General features: G+C 34.8%; 1 protein-coding gene across 5 annotated transcripts in view; it reads left to right on the forward strand.

Annotated features, from left to right (window-relative positions):
• Positions 1-17,396, forward strand: part of SCN3A (sodium voltage-gated channel alpha subunit 3) — a 113,115-nt gene that overhangs the window by 78,937 nt on the left and 16,782 nt on the right. For all 5 annotated transcript variants that reach the window (XM_032637752.1, XM_032637754.1, XM_032637755.1 and 2 more), the window contains 3 exons: positions 8,863-8,983; positions 10,095-10,249; positions 11,001-11,176. In XM_032637752.1, coding sequence (XP_032493643.1) covers positions 8,863-8,983; positions 10,095-10,249; positions 11,001-11,176 — 452 coding nt within the window. The remainder of the gene's footprint in view (positions 1-8,862; positions 8,984-10,094; positions 10,250-11,000; positions 11,177-17,396) is intronic.

Consider the following 17,396-nt stretch of genomic DNA (forward strand, 5'->3'; position numbering starts at 1 on the left):
CCTTTTTAAGAAGGTTACCAGGTTTATGGGGGAAGAGAAAGAATTCAATTGGGACATACTGAATTAGAAGTGGGATATAGTGAGAACAAGAGACTGAATGAGCAGTCAGGGTTTAAAAAATAGATTTAATAACGCAGATTTCATAATTATCTGATTCCTTGAAAATAGAGGAGTTCCCTAAAGAAGTAATTACAAAGAGAAAATAAGGGAAGACTAGGGACAAGACTAGCTTGGGGTCAAGAAGAGATAGAAAAGCCAAAGAGGCAGAGAAACATTTGCTATGTTAACATCATAGGTTTCATCTCACTGCACTCATGGAAATGATATATCTTAATTTCTTTTTACCAAAAAGTTGGTTTCCAGAATACTTCAAAAACTCACTTTGTTATACAGCAGAAACTAACACAACATTGTAAAGCAGTTATACTCCAATAAAGATGTTAAAAAAAAAAAACTCTATGATGTCCACAGATATTTCAAATTATTGCTTTAGGAGAATACTACCTCATTGTCATGTCCTTTTTTTTAATGACTAAAAAATCATAAACTTGGAACAATGAGATACAATGTCTTCATTTTCAAGTCCTTGAAAACATTTTATTATCTGAACAAAAATTCTTTATTGGGTGGTTTTTTAAAATAATCATCTGTCCTCTTCCAAGCTAGTTTTGGATACATGGAATCCAATTACAGAATGTAATAAAATTGTTTAAAGTATACAGATATATTAGAGGGAAAATACTTAAAAGTAAATATAAAATTAAAACTTTTATAAAGCTAGGATAAAATTTCAAATTATTTTGCACAGTAAAATTAAATTCAGCAGTAAGTTTTATGTGGATGATTTTTTAAATTAGTACCAGAAAAACCTTGGAAGAATAATAGGGCAATTCTCACGTATGCTCACACAAAGTTTAAAAGTACAGTTGACCCTTGAACAACACAGGAGTTATGGGTGTCAACCCTACATCCAGTTGAAAATCCGAGTATAATTTACAGTTGCCCCTCCATATACATGATTTCGTATCTGCACTCCCACATCTACAAATTCAGCCAACTGAGGATCCTGTAGCTGTAGTATTTACTATTGAAAAAAATCTGTGTGTAAGTGGACCTGCACAGTTCAAACCTGTGTCGTCCCAGGGTCAACTGTACACTGTTTTCAAAAATAAAAGTAAAAATCAGCATTATAGAATAGATTTAAATAAATTCCAGCGAAGTTCAGTTTTGATCTGAAATTTCTGAAAACTGCTGGCATTGAACACAGGTCACATATCAGATTCACATTTATGTTGGCTGGGTTGTTCTTTTTTATTAGCTATTGCACACACACACTCATACACACACACACACACACACACACACATTAAAAATAACGTATCCATAAAGTGGCATATTGGTTCACACTTCTTAGTTTTTTGAACACAAGTAGATAAAGAACATTGGGCTGTGCTTTGGGGGACACAAAATATCCTTTCTCTTTGCTGACAAAGTGAAAAATCATACAAGTTAAACCTAACAGACCGATACATTTCAAAAGAAAGGAAGAAAGAAAAGAAAAGAAAATTTGCACCACATTTCTGCTTTAAGAAGAGGCAGTAAATTAGTCATTAATTTAGATAGTATTTGAAAACTCTAGCCGCTCTGTTCCTTCCATTCATTTTCAAAATATCTAGCTATACCACAGTTGGGGAGAAATGATCTCTAGAAGTTTTTAGAGATAAAAATATGAATTGCTGTTATTATATTATGTAATACATATTTTATATATGTGTATCTATTATATGCACCAGTAACATAAACAGACTGGTATGGAAATGAACATAAAGTTTTGCATGAAAAAAATTTTAAGGAAATTGAAGGCATGAATTTCAAAATAGTGATCCTTTTATTTTGTAAAACCTTGGAATTGTATATATCTTATGACAAGATATAATGTAGAATTTTGTTTTTATATAAACATGATTTCTTGACATTTTTATATAATTATGGATTTTTTACAATTTAGTTCTTGAAAGGTTTCATTGTCTTCCCAGGTGAAGGATATAGAATAAATGCTCTTAAGAAGCATATTTGAAGTTGAATTCCAAAGCTCAATCTAGGAATATCATACTGTGACCTTCACTGCTTACCATTCTTACTTCTCACAGGGGTAAAATCAAGCTGGAGCCTTCAAGAATGAAACTCTGGTGTTTTTTAACCAGCCAGAGGCTCGTGCCACCACTTTTACCCAGGTTACCCAAGCAAGTTGTACATGTACAATCACTTTCTAAATAAATTTTGACTGGCCTGCATGCTACTCAGCTACGTTCCTTCCCCTGCCATGGCAAGGAAGTGCTAGACGTGCCCAGCTGCTCTCTGCTGAATCGTGTGACACATCACAGCATGGTCAGGCAAGACGGGCAGTCCCAACACCGTTTTTGATTCTGTTAATGACTTTCCAGTTTAGTCTGTTTAGGCTTTTAAAAGCATAATTGCATGCTCTATAGGATTTATATCTATTTTAAAACATGATAGAAATGTTTAAAGTTCAAAACAGTTAAGAACTTGAGAGGATGCATTTTTTTTCTGCTTTTATTTCATTAAAATAAGACCACAACTTTTTGTTGTTGTTGATTCAGCCCTTATAAGTAAACTGTATTACCAAAATGAGCCTCACAGGGTTTGACAGTGTTGCCATTTTCAGATCATTATATTCAGATCTGTGAATATAATTTTCAACCCGTCCAATTCATGTGCTCCAGATAGAAATGTTTGCTTTCATGTTTTGGGGGAAAGCCTCCATTAAAAAAAAAAAGAGTAAGGTGATCATGAGATTTTGGATATGAAGGGCCATAGTCTGTATACATTTGGGCACCACATATCTTGGATTTTCATGTAGTTTGGGGAAGTTGTTAAGTCATGTGTCTGCCAAACCCTAAGTGATCACTGTAATTAAAAAATGAAAAGCATCATGATACAGGATAGGAAAATTCATCGCATCTTAATATTAAGTAATTGGTTCAGTGTACCCATTTTTTTAAATTTCCCTGATCCACATTAATTTCTCCCTAAATGTTCTACCCAAAACTGAGCAGGCAAAAAAGAGACTTGGAAAATTTCCTTCTTTGGATTATTATTTATTGATTATAGTTTTATGAGGAATAAAGGATATCTCCAAAAATTGCTGTAGGTTTGTGGATGAAATAAATCTTTAGTTTATTCTCTTGACTCAACTTTCTCCTGTTACTGGAATCACAGCCAGAGTGAGTGTTCTTGTTTGTTTGTTTTTGGGCACACCACACGGCTTGTGGGATCTTAGTTCCCTGACCAGGGATCAAAGCCAGGTCCACAGCAATGAAAGCCTGAGTCTTAACCACTGGACCACCAGGGAATTCCCCAGAGTGAGTGCTCTTGAAGGCAAATTAAAAAGCAAAAAGTGAAAAGTTCATGAGTATTAGCAGTTTTCAAGGCTTTTGGTGAAAAAAAAAAAAACCTAATTAGAGCTTGGGGTTTGTCTGTAGGTTTAATTTATACATACTCTCTTCTTCTTTAGGGATAACTGAGAATTAGCTGTAAAATGAAACAAATTCAGACATAAAATTATAAATAAAAAATTTTCTAAAATACAGCCCCTGGTGATTTATGTAATTTTACTTAAAATGACTTTTTAGTTTTAGGAGTAGAACAAGATTATTAGTCATCGAAGAAAATCTGATTATTTTTTCTTCACAAGCAGGGCAGAATTAAATGGTACTGGAAAATTATCTTTTACACCATGTTTATAACAGGATTCCCTCTTTTTCAAAGTCATTATGGAAACTTTGAAAATGATGCTTGACTAAGGTCCCAAGCACGTACCCTTCTAGAAAAGGCCCTGTGCTCCGTTTTCAGAATCTGGAGAGCAATGGGAGAATACCTCTAGCTTCCCATTTCTGTTACGTTCTCAGTGTCTTCCAAATGCTCTCTGAGAAACTGAATGTGACACAACTCTTTCAGAGGCACAGATGGGAGTGTGAAAAGCCATTTTAAACCTATCTCGACCTTTAGAGAAAGGTTTTGGTGCTTCAGTGTACTTCTGCTGAAATAAAAATCAAGGCAAGTTTAGATGGAAATTTTTGTATTATCTTCTTAACATAAACCAGCTTTTTCTTTTGCCTGCTGGATGTCCTTTTACCTTATTCTTCAATTACCATATAATTATTGTCAGTTTCCTATATTATGTTCGTAGTAAGGCCCCTTTAAAATAAAAGGTGCATGAGGGGTGTTACACATTTAAAATATGTTAAGGCCAAACTAAATAGAGATGGTTTATATTTTTAACCATTCAATAAGTGGTCCAGAAAAAAAAGAGCTATTGGTTTTAGTCGTGTTCTTCCTGCCTTGGATATGCAGCCCAGTGACCTCACTGTGTGGCTACCTGTCCTTCAAATGAAATATAAGTCAAGATATGGATATGCATATCCAAAAGATCAGACTAAGGCCCTGATAGATTGTGTAACCAAAAGATTTTCTTCTTTTACTTTCAAGACAAAACCCAGAAGTTTTGAAAGAAATGGCTAGATTTTAAAGGCAGTCTGTAATGGCTGAATCTTTTATTTTTGCCTTTTGAATCATATAGCAGTTTGTGAGAGTAAAACATTTGATAGCTGACTGAAAATAAATGAAATGTGAGCGCATTTCGGTGGAAGTAGGCCAGTTGCTAACATTCTCTTCCATTTCTGAAAGTTAAATTTCACTATTTAATTGGATAAAAATTGAGCAATATTCGCCATAAGGGGGGATTTCTATATAAGTTCATGTTATCAGGGGAAAATGGCCTTTCTGGGTGCTGATTCTGTCATTGCTTACAAGTAGTATTTGCAGCTAACCATGAAAACTTCACATTCATGTACCATGTCTTTGAGAACATGGTTCTTGGACCAGCGTGCGGCTTCCACAGCATTGCGCCGGGCTTCTGCTTCAGCCAGGCATGCTTCCTGTGGCTGAATTAGGCCTGGAGAATGTTGCATCTTCAAACCTGCTTTCCAGTGTGCATTTGTAGAGCATAAGTCATCATCCCTCTGCAGACTCAGTAGTTTCTACAAGGGATGGAAGAATCTAGCCTTAAGTGCCATAAAATATTGGACGGATAGGGAGAAAACAGTACAAGAAAACAAATGATGAGCTTGTACTATGTGGTTTTATATGGAAGCTTTCTACTGTTATGCCTATATACCTAATTACATTTTTATAACTACTTCAGAACAAGTATTAATTTTAGTTATTTAGTATAGTCATCAAGTTCCTTAATGTGGAAAATTTCATTTCAGGTATCTTTTTTTTTTATAATTTTAGTAGCACAGCTATGGCAATTTAAAGAAAGTAAGTTATTCTTTGTATTTATCATCAGTCACCTGCTTTTAAATCAGTTATGTGTTTTTAAATAAAATTTGGAAGTCATTTTGGTATGGCTATGATAAAATGTATGACAAACTACCCTCTACCAGAGTATGAATGCCAAAATGTTGAACTTAATTAGAAATGTTTAGATTATGAAGATAGTATTATATCCATGTATAGAATTTTAAATGCTTAAGTAGTTTTCTAGGATATAAATTTCAAAATTTTAAAATACAGCAGTAAAATTCTTTATGTTTCCAGTGACTAAAGTTTATCAGGCAGTATATCTTAATTGGTAAGTTGTTGTAACTTAATAAGAACACAGTCTAAGCTTTAATTTATAAATGTAGGTAAATTCACAACTTTAAAATGTTTATGTAGTTGATACAATATTTTTATAACTTCATAGGATAAAGTATATGTACCTTCTTATGACAAAAATGTGGCCTATGAAGATTACACCATGAATAAGCCTGACTCTCCAACTAGCAGGAATTAACTTTATGCCAACTTTCATAGGAAAAGGAGCCTCCCACAAAACACTTTCAGTGGCAGAAACACTAGCCTACCAACTATTTTTTAAACCTTGATTCATCAAGTCTCTGTCTAAACATTCCTTAAGGAGTTTTGCAGAGCATAAGGTTAATGAGCTTATCCTTATAATCAGAAAAACTCCTGGATAACGGTGAAGCAATTCCGCATGTAAAATGGGTTCTGCTCATTTGAGAAGAGCAGAATACATGCAGAGATTTTTTCCTTGTCTGTTTTCAAAAGACACGCTATGCTTCATAATGCCAGGCAGATAGAGGTAAACTAACTCACACACGGACCCTCTCTGCTTTACAATGTACATTACCTCCACAGCCATTTAGAAAATTGAAATTATTTGTATTTTAACATACTAAACACATTCACAAAAGTTTACAATCTAAAGACAGTACCAATAACAAAGACACATCCAGAGGTCAATACTTGGTAAACGGTGGATACAACTGTCATTCAGATTAATGGCTACCATCACTTGTGCTGTAAAGGATTTGCTTTAAATATTTGTATTTAAATATAAGACACTTGTGTAATACATGGCAGAGAATTATAATGCAAAACATTGAACATTTCACAACTGTATTAACAGTGGTAAAATAAGAAGTGAAGGGTGAGTATATTTTCTAAAGTTTTCAAATGGAAAAGTATATGTGTATTTGCGTGTGTATACATATATACTTATTACTTTCTTCCTTCAGATTTCTTTATTGAATGTCTGCCAATATTTTAGAGAAACATTTTGGAAATATGTGTTTTTACCACTAAAATATCATTAATAATTCCTATTCATTAAGAAAATGCATTTTCTAATACAACTAAACAGACTTCTGCAAAGACCACAATTGAGTTACATATCAAAATGAAGAGATCAAATTATCTAAACACTATAATTCTCTCTATAAGTGTAATAACAAAATGCATTCAATTTTTCATAAATTCAACATTACCATTTAGTGTCTATTCTATGCTTGAATCTTTTGGTGTATAGATGTATATTTGTGTATGTGTGTACATTTTAATATATATGTATATATGTACATAAATATACAATTTTATGTATATATATAATTTATATATATTTATGAGAATATTTGGTCAAAGCAAACAAGTATTATGGGCAAAACGTTCTATAAAATTTAGCATGGAGAAATCATAAGAAAGAAAGGCTTCATGGAAAAAGTGGATCGTGACCAGGCTCAGAAGAAATTATTCAGCTTGGATTGGCCAAAAGGAAGAAGAAACATGAAGCTTTTTATAACTAACCTCAAAATAATTTGGTTTCTTACTGGTTTTATTTATACAGTGGATATTATTGCTGCCACTCATCAAATGTCAGAGTGTCCAACCCATAAACCACCAATGAAATTGGAAGGGAAGAATTATCTAGTATTTTCTTGGTTATACCAGAAGCTGCTGCAATTCTATCCAGCAGTAGCTTTCCTGGGATTTTCTTAAAAGAATAAAGATATTCTGGCTGTAAGAAGCAGAAAAATCCTGAGAGAATAAAATATGTCTTTACCTTCCACCTTTCCAAAAAGTAGAGGATTTTAATGGTAAAAATTCTTGTACTCTAATGATCCTAAGAACCATAGGCCATAATCGATGGCCTAGTCTCTCTTTAGCATACTCCAGACTAGGAGATATTTTATTATAGAATTATATTTTGACTTAGGGTAACTTTCATAATATATTTAATTGGACATGGTTAACGTCACCCTCAAAGTAATACCACAGAAAATATCATCTGGATACTACTCTTCCATGTTCACGTTATAAAGTATTAAACTACATTTGCATGGTGAGTTCAAAAAATCAAGAATTTTGAGCCAAATTTCCTCCAATATGACTGATGCTTAAGGAGTTATCCAGGTATTTTTCAGTAACACATTAACTCTTCCAGAGGGTTAGGGCAGAGTGACCCTATCACTCAGCTACTAAAGTTAATGGGGCCTTTGAAACCATTAACATGTCCATGTTCTTTCATTCTAAAAGTTTTACATTCCCTGGGTTGTGCTGTATGTCATATCTTTGCATCACTTTTCATAAAGCATTGCACATCCATAATGTCATCCCAAGTGGTATCAGAGTACTTATTAGATATTTATTCTTGCAACACTAAAGTGGCTCTTCCTAGCCACGTGGCATATCACAATAATTTTTTTAAAGGAAAAATTCACAGCCTGATCACATGTTGAATTCGGAATATGCTCCTAATGAAAGTCTATACAGATTTTGAACAATGTCATTTATGAAGAAATTTCCATTTCATTTAGAATTCTTTGGCAAGTATTGAATTCATTTAAGCAGTTCAAAAAAGGGAGAGAAAGAGAAAGAGAGATCTATCATGTTTCTGCTAGTAAAGTAAAAAGAAAATTATGTAAGCCAGAGAAAAATATAGCTCAAAGTTGAACTATAATGACTGTGACTAATGTTAATGTGCCACTCTTCCTTTCTAAAATTACAGAAACATGGACAGTAGTTACAGACAACTGGTAATGTTCTTTGCCCTCTGAAAATTTCCATTGAAGAGTGGAAATTACAATTTGATTTGAAGCATTTTAATTAATATAATCAATAGTGAATGTCAGCATACCAAACTTTTATCAAACTATTCTTAATTTGGCCTGAGTGTTGATGTATTAAATTATTTTCATATGGCATCCATAGACAAATAGAGATCATAAACAAGTTAATCAGTAAAATCACTCCCTTCCAAATCAACCACATTGAATGCTGTCTAACCATTTTTTGTCTGAATCAACTTAGTAGTTACATTGTTTTAAACAATAGGACTTCAAGTATGTTAAATTATTAGTACACAATTATCAGTACTGTTAACAGAGTCAAATGCTATCACTACCACCATCATTTTTTCACACCATCACAGAGCATTTCCAAATTAGCTGAATAAAAGGGGAGAAAAATCACATCTTTGCAATGCGGTTTTGTTTCCAGAAATTAAATGCAACCAGCTCATCTGAAGGAAGTACAGTTGATGTTGCTCTGCCCCGAGAAGGTGAACAAGCTGAAATTGAACCCGAGGAAGACCTTAAGCCAGAAGCTTGTTTTACTGAAGGTAAACAAGCTCTAATATGGTTAAATGTAATCTCCCTTCTTTCCTTACAGAGACTAAATATACCTCATTTGAAGGAAATATTTCAAAGAAATGGTGAAGGCATATTTATCTTTGTTTTCCTCTTTTCTTCCAAAAAGTTAATTTATCTGTATTTCCTGATTACACTATAGCAGCTACTGTGCCTGGACAATTAAGATAATTTGACAAGTCCTTTTTTCATCCTCCAGAACGTGGAGAAGTGAACCCTAGAAGATAAATGGCATTCTGGAACACCATCTCATTATTGATAAAGCAATCCCTTCAGACCTCATTGGCAATGTTGTGATTTGATTTATAGATGCTGCAGTAATTACACTCCATCTCTAACAGTTTCAAATGTGGTTAATTTGGGCTGTGACCAGAGCTGTTTGGGGATATAGATGTGCTCTAGAGCCTTGTCAGGGAGACCAGCAGTTATTCTCACAGTGACCAGTACAGTGGCTAGCACACAAATCAATAAAGGTTTGCTGATTCCGTGTGATTGGACTGAATCCCATAAGTAGTAACTCAGAGCAGAAGAGTGGATGGAAGTTTAGAAATAACATGGAAGCTAAGAGCGGGAGGACAAAGGAAGAGAGATACTGACTGACAAGATGAGTCATAGGTGTGACTAAGAAAAGCACTGAGGTTGAAAATAAATAGCTTGGGAAAACTGACAGTGGATGATACCTTGGGAGACGGGAATTTTCTGTGTGAAAAGAAGTGTGTAAAAATCCAGGATCACATCAAAAAATGAATAAACAATTTGAATATGCAGTTTTTCCCCAAACCTGAGAGATGTTCTTGTCCATGATTGGCCTTGAGGCAAAGAGAGATCCTAAGCAGGGTTAAAGAATGGAACCATTTATACTCAAGCAGCTCTTTGATTCTAGGTAGCTGGCTGATATGTAAGTCTGAGAATGATTCACTATACAGGAGGGATGCTGAAGATAACTAAGGGATGAAGTAGCCAGTTGCTGTATAAAATGATGATCTGAGACTAGGATTGGGGAGGGAGGAACAAAGTTTATTTCTTCCTATTTAAGATTGAAATATATTTTTCTAATTTATTATATTTAATGTTATCTTTTAGGATGTATTAAAAAGTTTCCATTCTGTCAAGTAAGTATAGAAGAAGGCAAAGGAAAAGTCTGGTGGAATCTGCGGAAAACCTGCTATAGCATTGTTGAACACAACTGGTTTGAGACTTTCATTGTCTTCATGATCCTTCTCAGTAGTGGTGCTTTGGTAAGTGTAACGCATTATTGGCAAGAATCAGGTTCTAGTGAAATAGCTTACCTCCAAAAATACCAGAAGCATACACTTAGTTTAAGGAGCAAAACAAGAGGTATATTTGTACCTTGCAGAGCTTGGCACCCAGGGTTTAACTATGCAAAATTCATTACAGAATAAATTAGAACCATGAGCAGCCAGATGCAATTTCTCATCTGGTGCTTTTCTAACAGATGTTTTCCTTACTGAGACAACCATTTCCAGGGACATTCTGTAACTACATTACCTTCCATGTCAAATCCCATCCAGTTCTCCCAAATAATCATAGTAATATTTATGGACTAAAAGTGTATTTTTTTATGTCTAATCAATTTATTCTTTCAAAATGAGCCAGATCATTCAGAGAATTGATGAAAGTAAGGTTGGAATAGGCCAAGTCTATCCCTCGTTAACAGAACTTCTAGATATTTTCTGAGTTCATATTACTTCTCTAAAAGCATGTTTTTGTAGAAGTAATTGAGATACAGATTTGGGGGTGAGAGGCAGAGAAGAAAGCACAAACTAAATCAGTAAAGATACTGACATTTTCTTGCCAACATTTTCCATTAGTTTTAGTCTTTAGATTTCGTCTGGTTCCACATTTGTCTGATACTAGCCAATGTTTATCAAATTAGTGCTTTGTGCCAAGCATTCTACTAAGAATTTTATCAAGTATTTGGGTGGAGGCAAGCCATTCAAATAAAATAAAAGCATTCTTGATTCACAGGCTTTTGAAGATATATACATTGAACAACGAAAAACTATCAAAACCATGCTAGAATATGCTGACAAGGTCTTCACTTATATATTCATCCTGGAAATGCTTCTCAAATGGGTAGCTTATGGATTTCAAACCTATTTCACTAATGCCTGGTGCTGGCTAGATTTCTTGATTGTCGATGTAAGTATCCTAAGTGATTTTTATGAAATTATTCTTAAAAGAGGCAAGTTTGACATTTCATATATTTCTACAATTAAAACCTTGACTTTAATTAGACCTTAGTTTCACCAATTCTGACACAATTATGCAATTATCTTTTTTAAAAACTACCAAAAAAATGCAAAAATGAGGTAAGTCTCAAGGGAAAGCAGCAGAAAAGGTCCTAAAAATGTGGACAGTGGTAAGAGAAAACAGAGAGAGTTGTTCTAGGCCACAGGCAAATAGCTCTTCTTTTTCTGAAAATTAAGGATCTCAAGGTAAGGAATAGCTAAAAATCTGTTAATTGACAGATCTAGCTTATTAACAGTTCAATTGAAAAAAATTATCTCCAGGAGGCAAAATCAAGACATATTTGGGGCCAGGAATTGTCAGAATTGCACTCTAATCCCTTATTAGAGTGTATGTTACTAAATAATGTTAAAATAACCTATTCACTGTATTCATTCAGCCACAGAAACAATAAAATGTATTTCCATTCTTAAATCAGTAGTTAGATACCTCAGTAGCTAATGAAATATTTACCATGCAAAGAGATAGGTGTAGAAGCCCTGTTCTGAATCTGATTACCCTGAGGTGAATAGTCACAGGAACATTGCCAACAACAAGACCTGTCTGACTTGCAGCCTACTTTTTTATTCCAAGCAATGGAGAGGCACTGGGGCAAAATGAGAGTCAACTGGTCCTTTGTAGTCTGTGATGTTCCATTGCACAAGGCTTCTCAGCCTCCTCCACCTCAAAAAGGTGCTTTAAGCACTATCTCTAGCTGTTTCCCAGCAATTATAAAGCACTTTATTTTTAGTTCTAACGCTTGCCACTATGAATCAATGATTGTCATTATGTGTGCATTCATTCTTTTTATCGTCTTTGACAAGTGTGGGCCTATCTAAATTCTACTCCCCTTCCTCCCATACATACATACTTGAAGTTCTATAACCAAAATGTGTTCAACCCTTTGAGTTGAGACGAAATCTGGTGCCAAGTCACTATTAATAGATCAGAAATGACTTCCAACTTCCCGTGTCTGGTCTTTAATGAATAATAGAGATGAATCTCAATACTGTCCTGAAAAGCTTCCAAACAGGGAAGTTTAATATTTTCATATTCTGCAGATTGAACGGACCTTAAAGAATATCTACGCTCTATTCTACACAGTCTTCTAAACAATTTATTGTAAACTAAAGCCTCAGTTTGAAGAATTTTCCTTAGATAGCACAACTACTTAGTAACAAAGTTGAGATTAGTGTCCTAATTTCCTAATTCTCAATTCAGTGCTCCTTTACCCTACAGATTTCTTATCTAACTCGTACAAATGTTATATTTATATTTTCATACTGGCTTTGGAATTCAGCATGTATGATCTCCAGCTTTTCCCTGAAATGATGGGACACGAAACACATAATATTCTCTGGTTCGAAAAACTTTTGTCATGTATGAAGATCACTTAAAAATGTGATAGAGCTTCTCCAGAAAATTCTGAAATTTACTAAGATATTTTCATTTACTGAAAAATTTACATTCACTGAAACACTTACTACATTGTACTTAAGTCCGTGTATTTCCCTCATACAGAAGAAATAAATGTGATGCAAAAATCTGTCAAGGTTTTGTATCATGTTTGAATCCTTAGAAAGCTAATATAGACACTTAGTTAGCTACAGAATAATGTCAAAGAATGGTGCCCCCCAAATTACTTCCCTTTTAGTAAGTTTAAATTAGTAAAATGGAACTGGGTACCTTTGAGCAAGTTATGTAATCTTAAATGGATCTATCTTCTTTTCCCAAAGCAGGGACTAAAATATGTGAATTCATGTAACCTCAACTAATAACTTGTTCTCAGACCACTGGGTCCAATAAGCTAAAGTAAACATAGAGTTAAAACACTTTTTGAAAGTACAAGTAAAACATACTTAAAAGGGTTTCACAGTCCATAAGATAGATTGCTATACCAACTAAGCAGTCACAGAAAGCTCAAAACAAAACAAAGCAAAACCCCAAAAACTGAAGTATAAGTGAAGTAACTTCAAACCAGAAGAAATACACTTTTAAACCTGGAGAAATTTATCTATATAAAATTTATCTATCTTCAATTCCCTACCTAAAAATAAAGGTATTGGGTTATCTCTCCAACCTCCGTTAACATTCATTCATTGATCTAATAAATATTTTGAGCACCTAATAAGGGCCACATGCTATTTGAGATAAAGAAGATATGAACAAGACAAATCAAGCCCTGTTAGATCTACAGGATCTAACACTCTAGGAGAGACTGGGACAGTAAAGATGTAAACAAATAAAATCCAAAAATAAGATAAAAGCAGATGGTGATCACTGCTATGAAAGAAAACAGGATAACAGGATAGAGAATGACTGCAGAGTGGGGAGCAGGAGAGTTTTACCCAGAGTCTCTATGGAAGGTGTCTTTGATGAGGTAAATGATGAGAAATAGTGTCTCAGTACCTGTGGGCTGCTGTAACACAATACCATAGACTTAGTGACCTGTAAACAACAGAATTTATTTGTCACAGTTCTGGAGGCTGCAAAGTCCCAGAATAAAGCGCCAGCAGATTCAGTGTCTAGTGAGAGCCTGCTTCCTGATTCATAGGCAGCAGTCTTCTCGCTGTGTCTTCACATACAGGAAGGGACAAGCAAGCTCTCTGGGGTGTCTTTTATAAATAAGGGCACTAATCCCATTCATGAGGGCTCTGCCTTCATGACTTAATACCCTCCCAAAGACCCCACCTCCAAATACCTTCACACTGGGGATTAGGTTTCAACATATGAATTTTTGGGGGGACATAAACATTCAGTCTATAACAATGGGACAGTTATTTGAAGACCTGAGGGAATAGAAAAGAACAATCTCAAGGCGCCGAAGTATGAGCCAGGGACACTTAAGAGACAGAAGGAAAACTGTTGTGCTTGTGTGTGATGAAACACGGGCAAGAGTAATAGACATTAAATTCAGAAAGGCACCTAGAGGCCATGGTAAGAAACTCATGTTTTACTGTAATTTAATGTATATTGTACATATTATGTAATTTAATGTATATTGATTACGGTTCACAATGGGAAACTCAAGGGAGAAAGGGTGAGCAGGGATCTGTTCTACTGTTTTTAAATTATCACATCTGGCTATGGTGAAGGAACAGCAAAAAAGTCAAAGCAGGGAGACCAATTAGGGAGCTGTGTTAATAATCTAGGAAAGAGAAGATTATGTCTTAGACTAAGGCAATGAGACTTACTGATGAACTGGATGTATGACATGAAGAAAAAGGAGAATTCGATTAAACAGAGTTTCTTTCAATCTGAACAAATGGGTAGAAGATGAAACCATTAACTGGAATAGATAAGATCAGAAAACAGGCTTGACAGGGCAAGCAGATGGTAGGTGGAAGAGGGATGTACTAAGTTTGAGATGCCAATTAGACATTCAAGAGTACACGGTGAGTTTTACCCAAGTCTCGAGTTCTGAAGAGAATCTAACACCTGATTATGGATTTGGCAGTCATCAGGAAAGAGATGACATTTGAAATCATGAACCTGGGCAGAGAATGCAAGCTGACAAACAAAAGAGCCCAGACCAAACTCTGGAGACACTTCAACATTTAGAAGTTGGGCAAAAGAGAAGGAACCAGTAAATTAGATTGAGAAGTAGCAATTAGAAGAAAAAGGAAAACAAAATATACATGGTATCACAGAAGCCCAGAGGAGGATAGTTGGGTTTTTCCAAAGGAGAGGTGATCAATTTTGTGATCAAAAGGCTGCAAGGAGGTCAAGTGACATGAGTACTGAGAAATGACACTTAGATTTGGCAGAATGGACGTCATTGCTGTCATATTTAAGAGATGTCTCATGGAAGTATGGAGATAAAGTACTAGAAATATTGGTAAGATTGAGGAAGAATGGAGGTGAAGAGATAGAGACAGCAAGTATGATAATTCAGGTTGGAATCAAGTAGGACAACTTAACCCATGCCTTTGTTGTCAGAATCGCACACTAGATGGACCAACTCTGTATAATTATTTTCTCCTATCCAAAGGCAAAAGATACTATATTCATATGAAAACCAAACTATCCTGTATTATAACTATACAAGCTATACTTTAGATGCTATTATTATCCATAGACTGAATTAAGCATGTGATCATAATTTATTGAAAAAAATTCACATTTCTTATGGTCCTTATGGATTTTTGCATAAGTGTCATCCCTAAGAAAATTCATTGAGCATCTATCATGACAACTTCAAATTTGGTTCTAAATTACCCTAAGGTGCTAATGTTTCCAAAACACACTCTTGGTAAAGATTCAACCATCATGAAATATTTATTGGCCACAGTGATTTCCACTTTAGAGACAGCACAGGTTGCTGATGTGGTTGAAATGAGATGCTTGATGTCTGCTACTCAGACATCCTGCTTGCTCAAGGGCTCCTTAGAATCCTCATCAGCTGCTCTGCTGAAGTGAACAAAAGGAGAATAGGGACATTTTCTGATTCTAATATGTATTTACAATTGCCATCAACCTCTAGAATCAGGTGATCCTGGCTGTTCTTGACATTTATTTTTGACATATCAGCATCCTCAATAATGAAGCCAGAATTGTTATTAATATTAGTAGCCACAATAAGATGCCTAGCACTTCCTGAACACTTACTGTGGGAAGAGCACTAATTCAGAGCCTTACCTAATAATAAAAAAAATTGGTAACCCTGATTTAATGCTTACTGTGTACAACAGCTGCTAAAATCACTTTACATATGTTAATTCATCTAATCTTCAAAACTCTATGGTTAGAAACCATAATTATTCTCATCTTGCAGATAGGGAAACTAAGACAAAGAAAAGTTGTTACTTGTAAACACAGTAAATAAGGAAGAGGCTAAGCAGGATTTTGTAACCAAGGAGTCTGGCTCTAATGACTGTGCTTCCTAACCCCTACATTACCAACCTCATTATCAATATCTCTTTTTAATTATACAGTATTTATTAATCCTCTTAACAATCCTGTTATGTAATTCTTATTTTTATCTCTATTTTGCTACTGATAAAATGAGGTTTAGAGATGTCACACAGCTATTAGGTCAGAGGTACCTCTGTCTAGCACTGTGCTCTTTCTTTGCCCCATATTTTTCAACAGAGCACAGATATATGTAAAATGTCATGTTGCACTAGTCAAAGAGTTCCCACATTACACTCTGAAGGTGGCTGCCTTTGGTGGTGGTGAATGAAAACAATAAGATGCCTTGCTAATATGTGCACATCTGCCTTGAATTTCACCTGGAGCTCTTGTGGAAATATTTGATTAAATTTAAAACTTTGAGGTAAAGGAACTGAATTGCTATAAATTATTGTCATTTGATATCAATTTCTGATCTCTCTTCAAACATACTTCCATGTAAACAGTCTAGTATGTGCTTCGGCTTTTTCTACAAATGTCTCCTAATAGGAATGACTCACTTTGTTCCTTTTCAGGAAGAATTTAATTCTTTTAGCATTATCAATTTACTAATAAGAAAATTTTTTCACTGGCTAGGTTAAAAGAGATAATCCTGTTAATTTAATAGCATAAAGTCTATATTCCAGTTTTTAAAAGATTATGACTTTTAGCCAATACTGGTCTTTCCTTAAACCCCAATTCACATTTCTAATTGCTTCCTAGATAATACTACTTATCCTCTTCCTGACTGAGTACATTCATTACTTTTTCCCTCCAGTCATGCATTTCTTCCTCAATGTCCTGTTTAGTCTGGTAGTGGTATATTTATGAAGCTAAGCTAAATGTCATCTTCAGCCTCTCCCTTTCTTTCACCCCTCACAGTCAATCAATCAGCAAATTCTACTTCCAATTACCAACTAAAAAATGAATTGGAGGTCTGGACCCTCCTCTTCAACAACACACCAACATCACAATGACTAACTAGACCAAGCAATGGCTTTTTTTTCTTTTAACATCTTTATTGGGGTATAATTGCTTTAAAATGGTGTGTTAGTTTCTGCTTTATAACAAAGTGAATCAGATATACATATACATATATCCCCATATGCCTTCCCTCTTGCGTCTCCCTCCCACCCTCCCTATCCCACCCCTCTAGGTGGTCACAAAGCACTGAGCTGCTTTATAAATGTTCTCCCTGCCTCTAGTCATGACCTTGTTAAATATCTCCCTTAGGAAGATCCACAT

This window comes from Phocoena sinus, chromosome 7 (assembly GCF_008692025.1).
Source record: "Phocoena sinus isolate mPhoSin1 chromosome 7, mPhoSin1.pri, whole genome shotgun sequence".
In the NCBI taxonomy this organism is placed as follows: domain Eukaryota; kingdom Metazoa; phylum Chordata; class Mammalia; order Artiodactyla; family Phocoenidae; genus Phocoena; species Phocoena sinus.